Here is a 15587-nt window from a genome sequence, read left to right as displayed (position 1 = left end):
CCACCGGCCCCTCTCGCTGGAAATGTGAGAGCAGGAGACGCGCGGTGATTTCAGGGAGGCGGCGCTTCTTAGCGCGGAGCCTCCCCGGCCAGAGGCTGCGGCGGCGGGCGTCTCCGGGGCTTGTCCCAGCCTTCCCGGGAGCAGCTGGAGTTGCCGCCCTTCCCAAACACCGCCCGCGGCCCCGAGGACTCCTGCGCCCGGGACGGGACAACTCACTTCACCTCCCCGCCGCCGCGTGCAAACCCGGGAGCTCCAGGAACGCGGGGCTTTCTGCCGAGATGGCTTAAAAGTGGAGAGAAAAATCCCCCCGGTATTTGCATCGACACTGCCCTCCCCGCCCCTACACGTGTTTGGGAGACAGGCCGGAGGGAGCCGGGCCGCTGCTCTCAGGGGCTCGCGGGCTGAATTGTGGGGGGGCGGAGGAGGGCTCAGGGTGTGAGTGAGCGCGGCTCTGACTGGGGGTGCTGTGGCGAGGGAGGGGGTGGGGCTTAGTGGATGTATTGGGGGTGGAGCTTAGTGAGGGGTGTGTGTGTATCCATGGGGGCCTCTCAGTAGGCGAGGGGTGTGTGCGTGGGGGGTAGCTGGGGGGGTCTCTGTGGATGAGGTGTGGGGGAGGGGTACCTGGGGGCGGTCTCACTGGGTCAGGGGCGTGGGGGAAGGGTATCTGTGGGGGGTCTCATTGGATGAGGGGTGGGGGAGTAGCTGTGGGGGTCTCTGTGAGGGGTGGGGGGACAGGTAACTGTGGAAGCTTCAGTGGGTGAGTTGTGGGGGTCCCCGTGGGTGGGGGTATCTGTACATTGGGGTGCCCCCTTCCCTGTGTGGGGACTGGGAACAGTAGCTGTGTCAGTGTCCCCCCTTGGGAGGGGTGATTCCGCCCCCCCACCCCAAGCACCTCTCCCAACTCCCAGGTGCAGTGATCATGGTGCTGCTGTCTGGGGATGGGACAGGAGCTGGGGAGTCACATGGCCCTGGGGGGAGTCTGAAGGGGGAGCAGCAGCAGGTCTGGCCCAACTCAGGTGGGGAGAAAGATGCGCAGGGCCTGGAGGGGGAGCAGCAGGAGCAGGTGGTGGCAGCGGTGGAGGAGGAAGACTATGAGGAGTATGAGGATTTCTCTGAGCTGCCCGACACCTGCAGCATCGCCTCGGATGATTCCTTCTACCCACCTTGTGCTGAGGAGGATGAGGAGGAGAGCTGGTCCCTGGGGGAGTCGGATGTCAGCAGCCCCGAGCCGCTGAGCCTCTTCCGAGCCTGCTGCACCAACAACGCCGTGGTGCTGAGAGCGCTGATGCGCCAGGGGCCCGAGGAGGAGGAGGTGCGGGAGACCGACCGCAACAACCGGGTGAGCCAAGCGTGGCCGGGCTGCAGCCCATATCTCCCCTGCGCCCTGCTGCCTCTCGCTCAGTCCCCAGCCCTGCACACAGCCCAAGCCTTGCCCCACCGCTGCCCCTGGGTACCACCCATTCACACAGGTCCCCTCCTTGCCATGTCTCACCCCCCTCGCACCCACTCACAGTCACCCCAGAATTTTTCTACCTTCACATGCATCAGACCCCGCTGCACCATCCTGCTCAGCTTCCACCTCATACACACTCTCTAACCCTCTCTTCAGCTATCACCCCAGACTTCACCCCAGTCTCCTGCCCAACACAGTCTGAATGCATCCTGACCCTATGCAGATTTTATACCATGCCTATCTCTGTAGCATCTGAGCTATTCTTTTCCCAGGCTCTCTGCAGACTCAGGCAGACATCACTGCATTGTTCACGCTCCAGTCACATTCTGAAGCTTTTCTTTGCACCCACAAGGGCTAGGACCTTTTAAAAAAATAATAGCTGAGATTGTGATGTAATCATGACTCCAGGATTTGGGGACTTTCCGGTGTAGACATATACTGCCTGTACCTTAATCTGACTCTGTACATCCTCTTTGGACTCCATTCTATCAGCACTAATGCAACACTCTCAACACACACCCAGACTCTCTCTCCTCAAATATGCCTTCCAAACCCCAATGTGTACAACCAACAACCCTAAAATTCCCTTTATTATGCTTCCTAAACATACACACCACACTGGTTTCTTCTGTCCTCTCCTGTCTTCCAACAACTCCCAAAACACCCAGTAATTTTGAAATACTTTTGAGTTTGGCTCCTGTATTCTTTATACGCTCTTGGCTCCACTCACACACTTTCCATATATCTCTAAAGCCATCCTTTGCCTCCCACACTACTGACTCTGCCATTCAAACACACCTGAATTCATCCTCTGTCTCCCCATACAAATGCATGCTTCTATCACACACCCTAGCCCCCATGCCTGTCCCCACACCTGACTCTCCTATATGCTCTGTCCTCACATTCTGAAACTTACCCAGCTTCTGTAACACCCAGACATGACCCCCCCGCCTACTTGCTTGCTCACTCAGGGTATGTCTACACTACGAAATTAGTTCGAATTTATAGAAGCCGGTTTTATTGAAATCGGTTGTATACAGCCGATTGTGTATGTCCACACAATAAAATGCTCTAGGTGCTCTAGTCGGCAGACCGCGTCCACAGTACGAGGCTAGCGTCGACTTCCGGAGCATTGCACTATGGGTAGCTATCCCACAGCTATCCCACAGTTCCCGCAGTCTCCGCCGCCCCTTGGAATTCTGGGTTGAGATCCCAATGCCCGGATGATGCAAAACAGTGTCGCGGGCGGTTCTGGGTACATGTCGTCAGGCTCCTCCCTCCCCCTTCACAGCAACGGCAGACAATAGATTCGCGCCTTTTTATCTGGGTTACCTGAGTTACCTGTGCAGACAACATGGAGCCCGCTCAGCACAGCTGAGCTCACCGTCACCATATGTCCTCTTGGTGCCGGCAGACGTGGGACTGCATTGCTACACAGCAGCAGCTGCTAACTGCCTTTTGGCGGTAGACGGTGCAGTAGACTGGTAGCCTTCATCGGCGATCTGGGTGCTGGCAGCCGTGGGGCTTGCCTTTTGGCAGTAAATGGTGTATTATGACTGTTAGCCGGCCTATTACAAGTCGGGTCATCGCACATTAGCAGAGTCTTCCCTGAGCAGCAGCTCGTGCAATAGGCCTGAAGACCATCGTCATACACCGCCCCGTATTTGCTGCCAAGCACCCAGAAAGATGCCGAGGGCTATCAGTCACGCTGCACCGTCGTCTTAAGATGTAAAAAAATAGATTTTCTCTGTATTCATTTGCTTCCCCCTCCCTCCGTCAAATCAACGGCCTGCTAAACCCAGGGTTTTCAGTTTAATCTTTGGGGGGGACCAGTCTGTGACAGTTGTTTGTGTCTCTCCCTGATGCACAGCCACCGTTCTTTATTTTAATTCCCTGTGCCTGTACGCCATGTCGTCACTCGGCCCCCCTCCCTCCTTCCCCTAGGCCGTCAGATACTACGTTTGCGCCACAGCTCGAGCTGAGAAGCGGTTCGCGCCTTTTCTTTGAATTCTGGGTTGAGATCCCAATGCCCGGATGATGCAAAACAGTGTCGCGGGCGGTTCTGGGTACATGTCGTCAGGCCCCTCCCCCCTCGTCACAGCAACGGCAGACAATAGATTCACGCCTTTTTACCTGGGTTACCTGTGCAGACAACATACCACGGCAAGCATGGAGCCCGCTCAGCTCAGCTGAGCTCACCGTCACCATATGTCCTCTGGGTGCCGGCAGACGTGGGACTGCATTGCTACACAGCAGCAGCTGCTAACTGCCTTTTGGCGGTAGACGGTGTAGCATGAGTGATAGCCGTGGGGCTGGCAGCCGTAGTGCTGCATTGCACCAGCCCCTTCCAGGCGATGGTATATTATGACTGGTACCCGTCGTCGTCATACTGGTATGGCTGTCAATCATGGCCACCTGGGCAGACATGCTACTGTTTTGATGATGACGGTTACCAGTCATAATATACTATTTTCTGCCAATTGCCCAATATTGTCTGCTAAGCACCCAGAAGAGGCCGAGGGCGATGCTGGGTGCTGGCGGACGTGGGGCTGGCAGACGTGGGGCTGCATTGCTACACAGCAGCAGCCCCTTGCCTTTTGGCAGATGATGGTATATTATGATTGGTACCCATCATCATCGTACTGGTATGGCTGTCACTCATGCTGCAGCGTCGGCTGCCACCTTAAGATGTAAAAAATAGATTTGTTCTGTGTTCATTTGCTTCCCCTTCCTCCGTGAAATCAACGGCCTGCTAAGCCCAGGGTTTCCAGTTTAATCTTTGGGGGGACCATTCTGTGTGACAGTTGTTTGTGTTTCTCCCTGTTCCTGTACCTGTACGCCATGTCGTCACTCGGCCCTCCCTCTCTCCCTCCCTCCCTCCCGCCCTCCTTCTCCTGGTCCATCAGATACTACTTTCGCGCCTTTTTTCTGACCAGGCGCCAAAGCTAGCACTGGGATCATGGAGCCCGCTCAGATCACCGCGGCAATTATGAGCACTATGAACACCACGCGCATTGTCCTGGAGTATATGCAGAGCCAGAACATGCCAAGGCGAAACCCGGACCAGGCGAGGAGGCGATTGCAGCACGGCGACGAGAGTGATGAGGAAATTGACATGGCCATAGACCTCTCACAAGGCACAGGCCCCAGCAATGTGGAAATCATGGTGTCACTGGGGCAGGTTGATACCGTGGAACGCCGATTCTGGGCCCGGGAAACAAGCACAGACTGGTGGGACCGCATCGTGCTGCAGGTATGGTACAATTCCCAGTGGCTGCGAAACTTTCGCATGCATAAGGGCACTTTCATGGAACTTTGTGACTTGCTTTCCCCTGCCCTGAAACGCCAGGATACCAAGATGAGAGCAGCCCTCACAGTTGAGAAGCGAGTGGCGATAGCCCTGTGGAAGCTTGCAACGCCAGACAGCTACCGGTCAGTCGGGAATCAATTTGGAGTGGGCAAATCTACGGTGGGGGCTGCTGTGATCCAATTTGCCAGGGCAATGAAAGACCTGGTGATAGCAAGGGTAGTGACTCTGGGCAACGTGCAGTCAATAGTGGATGGTTTTGCTGAAATGGGATTCCCAAACTGTGGCGGGGCCATAGACGGAACCCATATCCCTATCTTGTCACCGGAGCACCAAGCCACCGACTACGTAAACCGCAAGGGGTACTTTTCAATGCTGCTGCAAGCCCTGGTGGATCACAAGGGACGTTTCACCAACATCAACGTGGGATGGCCGGGAAAGGTACATGATGCTCGCGTCTTCAGGAACTCTGCTCTGTTTCGAAAGCTGGAGGAAGGGACTTTCTTCCCGGACCAGAAAGTGACCATTGGGGATGTTGAAATGCCTATCGTGATCCTTGGGGACCCAGCCTACCCCTTAATGCCATGGCTCATGAAGCCGTACACAGGCAGCCTGGACAGGAGTCAGGACCTGTTCAACTACAGGCTGAGCAAGTGCCGAATGGTGGTGGAATGTGCATTTGGACGTTTAAAAGCGCGCTGGCGCAGCTTACTGACTCGCTCAGACCTCAGCGAAAAGAATATCCCCATTGTTATTGCTGCTTGCTGTGCGCTCCACAATATCTGTGAGAGTAAGGGGGAGACCTTTATGGCGGGGTGGGAGGTTGAGGCAACTCGCCTGGCCGCTGATTATGCGCAGCCAGACACCAGGGCGGTTAGAGGAGCACAGCAGGGCGCGGTGCGCATCAGAGAAGCTTTGAAAACGAGTTTTGTGACTGGCCAGGCTACTGTGTGAAACTTCTGTTTGTTTCTCCTTGATGAACCCTCCAACCCCCCCCCCCGACCCGGTTCACTCTACTTCCCTGTAAACCAACCACCCCACCCCACCCTCCCCTCCCCTCCCGCTTGCAGAGGCAATAAAGTCATTGTTTTTTCACATTCATGCATTCTTTATTAGTTCCTTACAGAGGTAGGGGGATAATTGCCAAGGTAGCTGGGATGGGTGGGGGAGGAGGGATGGAAAAGGACACACTGCATTTTAAAACTTTAACTCTTATTGAAGCCCAGCCTTCTGATGCTTGGGCGATCATCTGGGGTGGAGTGACTGGGTGGACGGAGGCCCCCCCACCGTGTTCTTGGGCGTCTGGGTGAGGAGGCTATGGAACTTGGGGAGGAGGGCTGTTGGTTACACAGGGGCTGTAGCGGCGGTCTCTGCTCCTGCTGCCTTTCCTGCAACTCAACCATACGCTCGAGCATATCACTTTGATGCTCCAGCAGACGGAGCATTGCCTCTTGCCATCTGTCTGCAAGCTGACGCCACCTATCGTCTTCAGCCCGCCACCTCTCCTCTCGTTCATGTTGGGCTTTTCTCATCTCCGACATTGACTGCCTCCACGCATTCTGCTGTGCTCTATCAGCCTGGGCGGACATCTGCAGCTCCGTGAACATCTCGTCCCTCGTCTTACGTTTTCTCTTTCTAATGTTCACGAGCCTCTGCGAAGGAGAAACATTTGCAGCTGGTGGAGGAGAAGGGAGAGGTGGTTAAAAAAGACACATTTTAGGGAACAATGGGTACACTCTTTCATTACAAGGTCGCATATTTCGGCTTGCAGGCAGCCATCGTAGGCCACAGTGTTTTGGCTTTTTTAACCTTCTTAACATGCGGGAAAGGTTGCAAACAGCAGCGCATTTCCCATATCAAGGATGAATTGGGTTGTCCATTTAAAATGGGGTTTCAATGTAAAAGGAGGGGGCTGCGGTTTCCCGGTTAACATGCGGCACAAACACAAGTAAACCACCCCCCCCCCCCACACACACACGATTCTCTGGGATGATCACTTCACCCCTCCCCCCCACCGCGTGGTTAACAGCGGGGAACATTTCTGGTCAGAATAGCAGGAACGGGCGCCTCTGAATGTCCCCCTTAATAAAATCACCCCATTTCAACCAGGAGAGCTTTCTGGAGATGTCCCTGGAGGATTTCCGCTCCATCCCCATACACGTTAACAGACTTGCTTGCTTTTTTTTTTGTAATGTTTACAAATATTTACAAAGTTACACTCACCAGAGGTCTCCTGTGTGCCCTGAGGGTCTTGGGTGAGTTCGGGGGTTACTGGTTCCAGGTCCAGTGTCACAAACATATCCTGGCTGTTGGGGAAACCGGTTTCTCCGCTTCCTTGCTGCTGTGAGCTACCTACAGTACCTCCATCGTCATCTTCCTCGTTCCCTGAACCGTCTTCCCTGTGTGTTTCTCCAGTGAGAGAGTCATAGCACACGGTTGGGGTAGTGGTGGCTGCACCCCCTAGGATCGCATGCAGCTCCGCGTAGTAGCGGCAAGTTTGCGGCTCTGCCCCGGACCTTCCGTTTGCTTCTCTGGCTTTGTGGTAGGCTTGCCGTAGCTCCTTAATTTTCACGCGGCACTGCTGTGTGTCCCTGTTATGGCCTCGGTCCTTCATGGCCTTGGAGATCTTTTCTAATACTTTTCCATTTCTTTTACTGCTACGGAGTTCAGCTATCACTGCTTCATCTCCCCATATGGCGAGCAGATCTCGTACCTCCCGTTCGGTCCATGCTGGAGCTCTTTTGCGATCCTGGGAGGACTCCATGACGGTTACCTGTGCTGATGAGCTCTGCGTGGTCACCTGTGCTCTCCACGCTGGGCAAACAGGAAATTAAATTCAAACCTTCGCGGGTCTTTTCCTGTCTACCTGGTCAGTGCATCTGAGTTGAGAGCGCTGTCCAGAGCGGTCACAATGAAGCACTGTGGGATAGCTCCCGGAGGCCAATAACATCGAATTCCGTCCACACTACCCCAATTCCGACCCGCAAAGGCCGGTTTTATCGCTAATCCCCTCGTCGGAGGTGGTGTAAAGAAACCGGTTTAAAGGGCCCTTTAAGTCGAAAGAAAGGGCCTCGTTGTGTGGACGTGTCCAGGCTTAATTCGGTTTAATGCTGCTAAAGTCGACCTAAACCCGTAGTGTAGACCAGGCCTCAGAGAACATACACCTGAATATGCTGGAAGTAGGAAATGAAGGCATGATGGTATCACTTGCTTTGTAGGGGTCCATTTAAAAGAGAGGAGGGATGGTGGTCAAGTTTCCTCACTAAAATAAATGTTTTACTCATGAAAGTTTGAAACACCGGGTAATTTCCCAAGCTCATCTTCTCAGTTTTGTTTTTAGTAGGTTTCTTGTTCGAACAGATTTGTAGAAGGAATGACTTCATTACTAATTATTTTTATTTGCCAGAAGTAAACCAGCAGCTCTCCTGCCCCACCCCTGTCCCGGGATACTTTACATTTCTCATTATTGATCAAGGTTAATAATTTCCTCTCTCTCTTTACAATTCTATTTATTTGTAGTAAAATATAAGCATTCTCTCAGCTTTGAAAATGTCAAACAAGGTTTAATGAGTTTCTGCGCTAAAAACTGAGCTTCTAGGAGTATTTTTTTCTGATTTCATATACATCTATATGTATTCTGGTTTCAACAGTTTTGATTGGTCAGGCACTCAGTTTGCTTAATTGGTGGGACAGATTTCTTTCACTAAAGCAGATGAGAGGGCTTGTAATTTTTCCCAGATAATATGTAATAGGCTCAGATGTGCTGCACTGTGAAGATTCACAGCAGTAACTCCAGAATTAAGATTGACAGTTCCAATTAAAAGCCCAATTTGACACTCTCCACCTCATTTTTGCACACAGAGAGAAAATCTCCCCCAATTTTTTTCATCTTGAAATTGTCCATCCTTAGGAGATCAGACTGGCTTTCTTTCAGAATTATCCTGAGTATAATAAGGCAACTGATTTTCAAGTTCTGATAAAATTAGTGGCTTTTTACTGTTTGACCTACTTTGACCTCAAGACTTCAAAATTGTTTTTACTTATTTATCCCAATTGAAAACTAGTGCAGTTTTAGTCTTTTGGAATTCACAAATCTTTAGTCACATGGTTCCCCGCCCCATGACCATTATAAACTCTCATGGAAGCCGATAGATCCAGGGTTGTCAAACTTCATTGCACTGCAACCCCCTTCTGACAACAAAAATTACTACACGACCCCAGGAGGGGGAACTGAAGCATGAACCCACCCGATCCCCGCTGCTCCGGGTGGGGGGCCAAAGTCAAAGCCCCAGGCCTTCATCCCCGGGCATCGGGCCTATAACCTGAGCTCTGCCACCCTGGGCTGAAGCCAAAGTCTGAGCCCAGGCAGTGGGGCTTGGGTCCTGGGTCCCAGCCAGTCTAACGCAAGTCCAGGTGACCCCATTAAAATGGAGTTGTGACCCACTTTGGGGTCTCGACCCACAGTTTGAGAACTGTTGCTATAGATATAAACTCCTTGGTATTGTAAACTCCATGAACTCTGTTTTGGAAGGGAGAGGCTCTTGCACATGAGAAGAGATTTAGTGGGGTGAGAGTTTTTAGCATCAGAAGGGAAAGGGAGGGTCTGACTCAGGGGCCAAGATGAGGCTATAAGTGAGCTCTGAAGCACATATTGCAGGAGACATTGCTACAGAGCTTATAATATCCTACCTATGGAGTTTATACAGACACTCCATCAACACATGTGGCATTTATAAATAGGTTACTCATGGACAAAACTTGTTTTTAAACTTAACTCCCCAGTAAAGTGAAAGGTCTGGACAAGTTTATAAACTCCACTTGTGCTCATGGTTTCTAAGCATCTGTGACTGACAACTAGTTTCAAGGAGACCATGCTATTTCACCAGAATAGTATTTGATTCCAGAACCATGCTTACTTGTGTTTCATTGAACAGCATAAATATCTTTACCGTATAATTATAGTTATACTGATAGAGTCAGAAGATAAGTCTAAAATATTTTTATTTTCATAATTTTTAAAAAATACTTTCCTTAAATAGACCATGAAAAATCATAAACAAAACACCTTCTGAAGATTCAGTTATGATTGTTACAACATATCAATTGCTTTGATTAAAATCCTCATTGGAATATTGTAGTTATAAAAATTTCTTTTATAAAGAAAAACAGACCAAAATTTTTAAAGATGAGTTCTTAAATACCCACTTGAGAACATAAATGTGAGCATCTATTTTGCAAAATCTTAGCCTTGAAACAAAAGCAATTCTGAGTTAAGTTTAAATTTATGAAGAAACAAAAGTTTGCAAATTCTAAGTTAATGTCCACAAATAAACTTAATTCTTTCCCTTCCCTTCCCATGTCCTTGAATTCTATGTTCCAGAGACAGTCTTATATCCCTCCACCACACTTTTCATATATTTCCTTTATGAAGCACATGCTTTCCTGTGAGGGGGGACAAGAAGGGCTTAAAGGCCCAGTTAGTCATATTCATTTCACCTGGGCAGTAATTAGGTAGTTACTTGGCAGACAGAGAAGGGGGGGGACAAGGAAGAATCAGGTGATAACTCAGACACCTAGGCCTTATAAATAGGCTGAGAGAGTTCATCAGGGAAAGAAGCCACAGGGAGTAGACAGGAAGGCTGCTTCCTATGAAGGGTTGACGTGCCAGAGAACCTTGGGATATGTCCACACCGCATCTGGATGCAAGCCTCCTAGCCTGGCTACACAGACTTGTGTTAGTAAGACTCGCATTAAAAATAGTAGATCTTGCTTTGAGGTTGTGGCTTGGGCTGAGCTCAGGCTCTCAAGTCTGTCTTTCCTCTCAAGTCTGTCTTTCCTCTCCGTCCCTCCCCACCCCGTGCTATCATTAACATAAGAACATAAAAATGGCCATACTGGGTCAGGCCAAAGTTCCACCCAGCCCAGTATCCTGTCTACCGACAGTGACCAATGCCAGCTGTCCCAGAGAGAGTGAACCTAACAGGTAATGATCAAGTGATCTCTTTCCTGCCATCCATCTCCACCCTCTGACAAACAGAGGCTAGAGACACCATTCCTTACCCATCCTGGCTAATAGCCATTAATGGACTTAACCTCCCTGAATTTATCTAGTTCTCTTTTAAACCCTGTTATAGTCCTAGCCTTCACAACTTCCTCAGGCAAGGAGTTCCACAGGTTGACTGTGCGCTGTGTGAAGAAGAACTTCCTTTTATTTATTTTAAACCTGCTGCCCATTAATTTCATTTGGTGGCCCCTAGTTCTTATGGGAACAAGTAAATAACTTTTCCTTATTCACTTTCTCCACACCACTCATGATTTTATATACCTCTATCATATCCCCCCTTAGTCTCCTCTTTTCCAAGCTGAAAAGTCCTAGCCTCTTTAATCTGTCCTCATATGGGACCCATTCCAACCCCCTAATCATTTTAGTTGCCCTTCTCTGAACCTTTTCTAATGCCAGTATATCGTTTTTGAGGAGAGGAGACCACATCTGTATGCAGTATTTAAGATGTGGGCGTACCATGGAATTACATAAGGGCAATAAGATCTTTTCCATCTTATTCTCTATCCCTTTTTGATTGATTCCTAACATCCTGTTTGCTTTTTTGACTGCCGCTGCACACTGTGTGGATGTCTTCAGAGAACTATCCACAATGACTCCAAGGTCTCTTTCCTGATTAGTTGTAGCTAAATTAGCCCCGATCATACTGTATGTATAGTTGGGGTTATTTTTTCCAATGTGCATTACTTTACATTTATCCACATTAAATTTCATTTGCCATTTTGTTGCCCATCACTTAGTTTTGTGAGATCTTTTTGAAGTTCTTCACAGTATGCTTTGGTCTTAACTATCTTGAGCAGCTTAGTATTGTCTGCAAACTTTGCCACCTCACTGTTTACCCCTTTCTCTAGATCATTATGAATAAGTTGAATTGGATCGGTCCTAGGACTGACCCTTGGGGAACACCACTAGTTACCCCTCTCAATTCTGAAAACTTACCATTTATTCCTACCCTTTGTTCCCTGTCTTTTAACGAGTTCTCAATCCATGAAAGGATTTTCCCTCTTATCCCATGACAACTTAATTTACGTAAGAGCCTTTGGTGAGGGACCTTGTCAAAGGCTTTCTGGAAATCTAAGTACATTAAGCTTGAAACCCTGTGCTTCAACCCAAAAGGATTTGGACTAGGCAATTCTTGCAGCTGGTCTGCAAGTAGGGTGACCAGATCACCCAAGTCAAATATCGGGACGCAGGGGGGCGAGGGGGGGGAGGGTGACGCGGGGGGGCGTGGCCAAAAAAAAAAATCCTTCCTCCGCAAGCGCTGGAGGGAGGCCCGGGAGACTCAGGGGAAGCGAGACACAGGGGAAGCGCGGGGCCGGGGTGAGTAAGAGTCCGGCCTGGCCCCGAGCAGGCAGGACTCAGTTGGGTGGTAGGGAGAGGAGGGGGGCGGCCCGCGGGGCCAGGCGGCGGCTGTTCTCCCCCCCGGGCAGCGGGACTCGGGAGCAGCCGATGCTGCAGCTCCCACTGCCGCGGGGGAAGGAAGCGGCCATGGCGCTTGGCGGCTGCGGCTCTGGCGCCCCTGAACCCCCTGAGCCGGGGCCTGCTGCGGGGACCCAGCAGCGCGCACGCTGCGCCCAGCCCAGCCCCTGGCCAGTCGTGTCTGGGCTGCTGCCCAGCTGGTGCTATCGCGCGGCGGCCCCGGAGTGGGGGCAGCAGGCCCCAGCCCCCCCGTCCCGCTCGGGTCCCGCAGGGGAACGAACGGGGCTGGGCTGCTGATGCCTCCACCCCGGGGCCGCCGCGGGATAGCACCAGCTGGGCAGCAGCCCAGACGCGACTGGCCAGGGGCTGGGCTGGGCGCAGCGTGCGCGCTGCTGGGTCCCCGCAGCAGGCCCCGGCTCGGGGGGTTCGGGGGCGCCAGAGCCGCAGCCGCCAAGCGCCATGGCCGCTTCCTTCCCCCGCGGCAGTGGAAGCTGCAGCAGCGGCTGCTCCCGAGTCCCGCTGCCTGGGGGTGAGAACAGCCGCCACCTGGCCCCGCGGGCCGCCCCCCTCCTCTCCCTACCACCCAACTGAGTCCTGCCTGCTCGGGGCCAGGCTGGACTCTTACTCACCCCGGCCCCGCGCTTCCCCTGTGTCTCCCGGGCCTCCCTCCAGCGCTTGCGGAGGGGGGGAGGAATGGTGAGCCCGGGGAAAAGGCAGGGATTCAGGGAGGGAGCCAATTGGGGGAGGAGGGGGCGGAGTCGGGGTGGGGGGGGGGCGCGAGCACTTCCGGGCTCCAGGCTCCGGCGCATTTCCTTGTTTGTCCAGTGTCCCGACCGCACGTCGGTCGGGACGCGGGACAAACAAGGAAATATCGGGACAGTCCCGATAAAATCGGGACGTCTGGTCACCCTATCTGCAAGGGGCAATGGAGCTGAAAACACCTGCAACATCACACAGTGATACAAAGAGATGAACTGGTGGTGAGTGTGCATCCTTACACTTCTCCATAGCCTACCTAATAATCTATGAACTGTATGCTGTCTGGCTAGGAGCCACCTACCAAAGGTGCAGCCTTTTCTCAACTTCCTGCTGTGAGCCAAACTCAGCAGCATCCAGCCTGATAGCTATCAGATGCAGCCCAAATATAGTTACACTCCCTTGCCACATTCCCACTGTAGCTGAGACAGCAGTTTTGCAGTCATTGCCTGCATAAGTTCCCCAAAGATTCACCCACCTCACCGTTCTGCTATCCTCTTTATGCAGAGTACAAACAGCACTATATAGTACTTATCTTTTCCTCTCTCCTGCTGAGCCTGAGACATAACCATTTAGAAATCCACTGTGATCCTATATAATGTACCAATGCTGGCTGACGATCCCAGAGGACTTAGCCTCACTCACCAAAACTTCTAACCTCAGGTCTTCCATATATATATGCCACCCATATAAGGCATTCTGGATGAAATCCTTGTCCCACTGAAGTCAATTAGGAGTTTTGCCATAGACATATATATATATATGTATGTCTATGGCAAAACTCCTAATTGACTTCAGTGGGACAAGGATTTCATCCAGAATGCCTTATATAGGTGGCAATTTACATCATGTGGCTAATTACACTATAGAGGAGAACAGAGGCTGTTGATCCTTAACTCTAAATTTCCAGACTTCCAAATATTTATTTTTTCATAAATTTAACTTAGAATTTCTGGATTTTCAAGAATTTAAAACAACACCAAAACTTTAATATCCTAATAAGGTTTTTAGTAGAAATCTCTGATACACAGACAAGGTCGTAAAGGTGTATCTCTTATTCAATTAGAAAAATTAATTTTAAAAGTCTATGTAATGGAGTTGTTAAACATTTGATTTGGTCAGGGCACAGCAACTTTCTTTAAAAAAAGGTGGCCGTGTTTCTAATACATATGGCAATTATCATCCTAAAAGAAATATTTATAACTATGGCAGAAAATATATTAATTATTTGCTTGATATTTCCATAACTTCCTTTTAGAGTTGAGCCTCTCCTTAAAACCTTGTGACACAAACATGCTATTATTCCTTCCTCCTCTTCAGTTCTTCACTTTCTTTACTCCATAGATCTCCCTTGCAGTTCTATCGAGTGCAGAAAGCACCACACGCAACACATGCAATTAAGGCATTATTTATTATTTTCATAGGTTTAACACTGCATTTTGAGGATATCATGTTTGTGATCATATTTTACCTCATTATGTTAGAATGTGTGAAGATAAAATATTTTCCATGTCCCAGCTCTTGTTTTCATCCCCCCAGAGTTCTCGCATGTATCAGCAGAATATTTTGCTTTTCTCCATACAAGAAACCATGTATAAATACAGTTAGAATGTGTCACAGAAACTCTCCATAGAATGCATAATTGACCATCCCTATTCTATGCTGACTTTGCTTTTTCAGGGGTGAATGGCTTAAGGTTCTGTAAAACGGATCATATTTTGCTGGCCTTTGTCTGTCTGTTTTTCTAGAGGAAGAATTTTGAAGGCATTTGTTGTTCACCATTAGCTAAGCTCCTATTGTGTTACCTTCTCATTAGTTGCTTGCTGCTAAGTATCTGCCAATAAAGATATACACCGGGGAAGGGCACAGACACACCAAAAACCCATAGGTATCTATTAGTCAGCAAACAAAAAGAGGTTAGGATCAGAGTTGTGTGAATAACTGATTTTTTTTGGTTTGCTGGTCAAAAAATTGGAAAAAAAATCATTTTGAGTTAATCCCAAATAAAAAGTTTTTGATGAAACAAAAATGCTGAAAATTTTTTTGATGACAAATTGTTTCATTTTGGAGGATTTTTTTTAACCTTTTTGAAAACTAAGATTGAGGTAATTTGGTGAATTCATGCACAAATTTGCAAAACGTTTTGGTTGACCTGAATCTCTCTTTTTTTTGGTCAAACAGAAGTGTTATCCAAAAAATTTCACCCAGCTTTAGTTAGGATCACATCAGCCTGGGAACCCAGGATCTCTGAAAAGCATGTTAGAGAAATTTGGGTTGGTGCCAACCATTGACATAAGTAGGGTGGAGTTGCGGGGGAAGGACTTTCTAGGAGATAAATTCTGTTGGAGAGATCCACAGTCGCATAAATATTGAGTGGAAATGCTTTTGTGCCTGCAATGTGGATCTGGTTGTGGCTATACAAAGGGTTTTCAGACCTTCATTGCTCCAGTAGTCTCCCCATTGGACCAATATAGTTTCATATCTGAGACTACAGTCAAACATGTGTCATTGCACAGTACTGTATGCCTTGATCTGGCCAGCAAACATAGTGACAGCTCTTTAGCCAAGCCTCAGAGTGTTCTGTGATTCTG

The 15587-nt window shown here is 49.8% G+C and overlaps 1 protein-coding gene across 1 annotated transcript in view; it reads left to right on the top strand.

Moving 5' to 3' along the window:
• Window positions 1-919: 919 nt before the first annotated feature.
• The window catches only part of ANKRD33B (ankyrin repeat domain 33B), an 87348-nt gene continuing 72680 nt past the window's right edge, over window positions 920-15587 (top strand). Inside the window, exon 1 of the mRNA XM_054019511.1 lies at window positions 920-1339. Coding sequence (XP_053875486.1) covers window positions 920-1339 — 420 coding nt within the window. The remainder of the gene's footprint in view (window positions 1340-15587) is intronic.

This window comes from Malaclemys terrapin, chromosome 2, assembly GCF_027887155.1.
Source record: "Malaclemys terrapin pileata isolate rMalTer1 chromosome 2, rMalTer1.hap1, whole genome shotgun sequence".
NCBI classification, from domain to species: Eukaryota; Metazoa; Chordata; order Testudines; family Emydidae; genus Malaclemys; species Malaclemys terrapin.
The sequence above is the reverse complement of the archived record's forward strand: the minus strand, read 5'-3'. Positions and strand labels throughout refer to the sequence as shown.